This window comes from Oncorhynchus mykiss, chromosome 9, assembly GCF_057628025.1.
Source record: "Oncorhynchus mykiss isolate SJ-2025 chromosome 9, ASM5762802v1, whole genome shotgun sequence".
Taxonomy (NCBI): Eukaryota; Metazoa; Chordata; class Actinopteri; order Salmoniformes; family Salmonidae; genus Oncorhynchus; species Oncorhynchus mykiss.
Window position 1 is genome coordinate 62,015,839 of NC_143030.1, and position 6,000 is coordinate 62,021,838.

General features: G+C 41.5%; 1 protein-coding gene across 4 annotated transcripts in view; it reads right to left on the reverse strand.

Moving 5' to 3' along the window:
• The window catches only part of LOC110532443 (microphthalmia-associated transcription factor), a 37,485-nt gene extending 31,485 nt beyond the window's left edge, over positions 1-6,000 (reverse strand). For all 4 annotated transcript variants that reach the window (XM_021616351.3, XM_021616350.3, XM_090184886.1 and 1 more), the window contains exon 1: positions 5,744-6,000. In XM_021616351.3, coding sequence (XP_021472026.2) covers positions 5,744-5,850 — 107 coding nt within the window. In that variant the 5' untranslated portion in view covers positions 5,851-6,000. The remainder of the gene's footprint in view (positions 1-5,743) is intronic.

Consider the following 6,000-nt stretch of genomic DNA (forward strand, 5'->3'; position numbering starts at 1 on the left):
TGGAAGAATAATTTTTCTTTAATGAGTCGGACGAGAGGGATTTACTCCAGACACCCGAACAGGCCCTCATCCTCGTCATTCGCAGGAGAAAGAGACAGGTTTTGCGGAAGGAGATCGGGGTGCCTTGTGAGGATCCGGCGACGAGTGACTAATCTGCCTTTGCCATCGGTACTATTGGCCAACGTACAATCACTTGATAATAAAGTGGACAAACTACAAGCATGTATATCCTACCAACGGGACATTAAAAACTGTAATATCTTATGTTTCACCGAGTCGTGGCTGAACAACGACATGAAAAACATACAGCTGGCGGGTTATACACTGTATCGGCAGGATACAACAGCAGCTTCTAAGACATGGGGTGATGATCTATGTATATTTGTAGAGAACAGCTGATAAGCTGTAGACCACACTATCTACCTACAGAGTTTTCAACTATATTCTTCGTAGCTGTCTATTTACCACCATAAACCGATGCTGGCACTAAGACCTCACACAATGAGCTGGATACGGCCATAAGCAAACAGGAAAACACTTATTCAGAGGCATCGCTCCTAGTGGCCGGGGACTTTAATGAAGGAAAACTTACATCCATTTTACCTAATTTCTACCAGCATGTTAAATGTGCAACCAGAAGGATAAAACTCTAGACCGCCTTTACTCCACACACAGAGACACGTACTAAGCTCAGATGAAGCAGATGCTAAGCTACAGGACTGTTTTGCTAGCACAGACTGGAATAGGTTCTGACGCTCGTCTTATATGGCTGGGTTTGCAAACTATTACAGACTACAAAGGGAAACACATCAGAGAGCTGCCCAGTGACACAAGCCCACAGACGAGCTAAATTACTTCTATGCTCACTTCTAGGTAAGCCATCCTGAAACATGCATGAGAGCATCAGCTGTTCTGGACGACTGTGTGATCACGCTCTCCGCAGCCACACTGCCCTTTCACACCTGGACAAAAGGAACACTTATGTGTGTCACGTTCTGACCTTAGTTCTTTTGTTATGTCTTTGTTTTAGTATGGTCAGGGCATGAGTCGGGTGGGTTGTCTATGTTCGTTTTTCTATGATTTGGTATTTCTGTGTTTAGCCTGGTATGGTTCTCAATCAGAGGCATCTGTCAATCGTTGTCCCTGATTGAGAACCATACTTAGGCTGCCTGTTTTCACCCTTGAGTTGTGGGCGATTATTTTCTGTTGAGTGTTTGTATTCTGCACCAGACAGAACTGTTTTGGTTTCGTTCGTTCACTTTGTTGTTTTTGCTCAGTGTTCAATTTCTTTATAAAAAATATGGACACTTACCATGCTGCGCATTGGTCCTCACCTTCTTCCGCCAACAACGGCCGTTACAATGTGGGAATGCTATTAATTGACTACAGCTCAGCGTTCAACACCATATTGCCCTCAAAGCTCATCACTAAGCTAAGGACCCTGGGACTAAACACCTCCTTCTGCTACTGGATCCTGGACTTCCTGACGGGCCACCCCAGGTGGAAAGGGTAGGTAACAACACATCCGCCACGCTGATCCTCAACACGGGGGTGCGTGCACAGTCCCCTCCTGTACTCCCTGTTCACTCATGACTGCACGGCCAGGCACGACTCCAACACCATCATTAAGTTTGCAGATGACAAAACAGTGGTAGGCCTGATCACTGACAACGACGAGACAGTCTATAGAGAGGAGGTCAGAAACCTGACCATGTGGTGCAGTGCAAGGCCAACAAGTGATCAAGACAAAGGAGATGATTGTGGACTACAGGAAAAGGAGGACCGAGCACGCCCCCATTCTCATCGACAGAGCTGTAGTGGAGGTTGAGGTTGAGAGCTTCAAGTTCCTTGGTGTCCACATCAACAACAAACTAACATGGTCCAAGCACACCCAGACAGTCGTGAAGAGGGCACGACAAAACCTATTCCCCTTTAGGAGACTGAAAAGATTTGTCATGGGTCCTCAGATCCTCAAAAGGTTTTACAGCTGCACCATCGAGAGCATCCTGACAGGTTGCATCACTGCCTGGAATGGCAACTGCTTGGCCTCTACAAAGGGTAGTGCGTATGGCCCAGTACATCACTGGGGCCAAGCTTCCTGACATCCAAGACCTCTATGCCAGGCGGTGTCAGAGGAATGGCCTAAAAATTGTCAAGAGACTCCAGCCACCCTAATCATAGACTGTTCTCTCTGCTACCGCAAGGCAAGCGGTACCGGAGCATCAAGTCTAGGTCCAAGAGGCTTCTAAACAGCTTCTACCACCAAGCAATAAGACACCTGAACATCTAATCAAATGGCTAGCCAGACTATTTGTATTGACCCCCCCTCTTTTACGCTGCTGCTACTCTCTGTTATTATCTATGCATAGTCACTTTAATAACGCTACCTACATGTACATATTACCTCAATTACCTCGACTAACCGGTGCCCCCGCACATTGACTCGGTACCAGTACCCCCTGTATAAAGCTTCGCTATTGTTATTTTACTGCTGCTCTTTAATTATTTGTTACTTTTATTTTTATTATTTTTTAGGTATTTTTCTTAAAACTGCATTGTTGATTAAGGGCTTCTAAGTAAGCATTTCACTGTAAGGTCTACGCCACCTGTTGTATTCAGCGCATTTAAAAAATACAATTTTATTTTATTTTTATCAAACAAATGAACCACAGTGTCATAACCACAAGGGTATATAAGGATAAGCATGGTTAAAACGACTGCACTCAATGTTTGGCTTTCTGTCGTGGTTGCAAAGCCATTAGATTGCCTGCTTTTAGCGGGGCATTCTCAGGTTCAAGAGGAAAAGCAGAAAAGTGTATTAATTCATGCATGTCAGATAATTTTGGAGACACATAGAAGTCACAATAAAAAATGTAATTAAATCACAACTTCAAGCATCTGCTACAGCAAGCCCATATAGTGTTGATTTAGTATCAATGTAATGAAATGTACTAATGAAGAAAATCGTTTTAAATTATGAATTACACAAGATGGTGATTGCTTTCTCGTTCTCTCTGACATTTCAATGAAATTTTGTGGAAAATAAAAGCAAGAAACTCCACAGCAATGTGTCATTGCAAAAAATATCAAACAAATTGCTGACAAAATCGCAAGTTCCGGAAAGGAAATACATGGCATTGGATTAATGAACCTATACACAAAATAACATTTAAACTATTATATAAAATTTTCGCCACAAAAAGAATGCTCAATATATGGGACAGATCCTCTGTGGAAAAGAGGATCTGTGTGGAAAACAGTGTCTGTGTTCTTTTGCCCATCTTAATATTTTATTTTTATTGGCCAGTCTGAGATATGGCTTTCTCTTTGCAACTCTGCCTAGAAGGCCAGCATCCCGGAGTCGCCTCTTCACTGTTGACGTTGAGACGGATGTTTTGTGGGTACTATTTAATAAAGTACTATTTATATTCTGGTTAGAGCCAGTTTGCGCTGTTCTGTAAAGGGAGTAGTACACAGCGTTGTAAGAGATCTTCAGTTTACCCTTTTGACCTCCTCCTTTTCCACAGCAACCAGTGATCCGGGTCACGGCACCAATGTAACAGTACAGCTTCCGTCCCTCTCCTCGCCCCAACCTGGGCTCGAACCAGGGACCCTCTGCACACATCAACCACAGTCAATCATGAAGCATCGTTACCCATCGTGCCACAAAAGCCGCAGCTCTTGCAGAGCAAGGGGAACAACTACTTCTAGGTCTCAGAGAGAGTGACGTCACCGACTGAAACACTATTAGCGCACCACCGCTAACTAGCAAGCCATTTCACATCGGCCACACTAACATAATTGCAAAAGGGTTTTCTAATCAATTATCCGTTTAAAATGATAAACTTGGATTAGCTAACACAACGTGCCATTGGAACACAGGTGTGATGGTTGCTGATGATGGGCCTCTGTACGCCTATGTAGATATTCCATAAAAAATCTGCCATTTCCAGCTACTATAGTCATTTACAACATTAACAATGACTACACTGTATTTCTGATCAATTTGATGTCATTTTAATGGACAAAATATGTGCTTTTCTTTAAAAAACAAGGACATTTCTAAGTGCCCCCAAACTTTTGAACGGTAGTGTATATAAAATATATATACTAAAAAAAGGGGATTAGAAATGATGCATGTAATGTTATTTGATAGACTTAAATTATATCTGATCATTTCATAGCTGATCTAGCCCCTAAAAAAAAGAGAGGGAAAAAAAGATCCAGAAAGGAAAGACTGATTGGGTCCACCACAAGTATTCTATCGGAAATCTAGACACAGAAGAGTACTGTCATGTTTAGAAAGGTCACATGTCTCCACCACTAAGCACAATAATGAAGTCATACATAATTAACAGACAAAAAGAGACAATATTGCTTTGAACTACTTCCTGGCAATGGGCATGCAGCCAAGCACACAGTATTGACAGGCATTTTAGACCATTGCTCAATGTAACGCTTGTCCCAGTCAATCAAGCTTCACAGTCGGCATCCCCATGAACTACGCAATTACACAGAAGGCAATATTATGGTATAAGGACTTAAATGTATAACAGTGGAGGCTGCTGAGGGGAGGACGGCTCATAATAATGACTGGAATGATCAATGGAATGGTATCAAACACATGTAAACCACGTCTTTGATGTTTTTGATACCACACCATTGACTCCATTCCAGACATTATTATGAGCCGTCCTCCCCTCAGCAGCCTCCACTGATCCATTAGTCTTTAGAATAGAAAAGCCCCAGTTATTTGTACATTCTAATCTTACACAGAGAGACATAACCAAAGTGACAATAATTCAGGGGAGGCCTGGACCCCAGGCGGCAGAGGGGTAAAAGGTAATGTCCAGAGAACAGACCTGACTCAGCTCCCTGCTCTTTATTCAGCGCTAGGGACAGAGGACACAATATGGATGCAAATAGCTCTCTATTAAGTAATTTGTCAACTGTTTAGGAAAATATCTATACATTTTCCTTTATGTAGTTAAATGAGCTATTTTGGAAAGTAACATGGTTCCTACAATATTTATTTACTTAATTTTAGAATGTATAACGCATTTTCTTACTAGGTCTCTATTGATATAAATAATATTAAGAATTCACTGAGCACTAGGAATATCCCTACAGCAGATGCACAAACTGATGCACCAGTGAAATGTGACACACATTTGATCACATTGAACACATACATTACAACACCATTTAACATGACATTTCTCTTGACATTGTAATGACATTTACAATGCATGAAATATATTTATTTCAAAAGAAAATGCATTTAGACTATACATGTGGAAAATAACTATGGCAGCGGAATAAACTGAAGGAAGTTCACCATGGAATGGAGTTAAGTTCGTTATGGTAATCACAGTGAAGAAGACATCATAGTTTACTCCCTGGTATGGCTGTTCAAAATCCACAAACAAACTGTATTCTTCACAAGCTAATATTTGAGGTTGCATGTTAACAAGACAACACCCAAGTGTTGCATAACTAAATGTGCAATATAGAAGAGACATAAGGAATGGGAAGCAAACAAATCCCTCCTAGAAAGTCCTCAATAGGATAGGACATTTTGCTATAGGATAACATCTCTGTGGAATCGCCTTCATTGGAAATAATATAATTATACCCACACAAAAAAAACATTTCCACAATAATTAAAACTTTTGCAAACATCCCTCGAATATCAAATTCCTCTTTACTGCATAAAATAGCAGTGCACAGTCAAAACACCGACCTGTTTTTTTTCAAGGGCTGACTCTTCAATTCGTAATACGTTTTTGGTTCCTCTTGAAACTCTTCTCCAACCTCGAAGTCGGGAACTATACCCGATTCCGCTTGCATACTTGCGGCTGTCAACTTCTTGGCAATTTCAAATTATAAAGAAACCAACGATGTTATGGCCACCTCTCTAAAACACTCGCTGTAACAGCCACTGAAAACGCAAACCCGTCTTGCTCCAAGACCCAGCGCGCAAACAACGCAAAAACATAT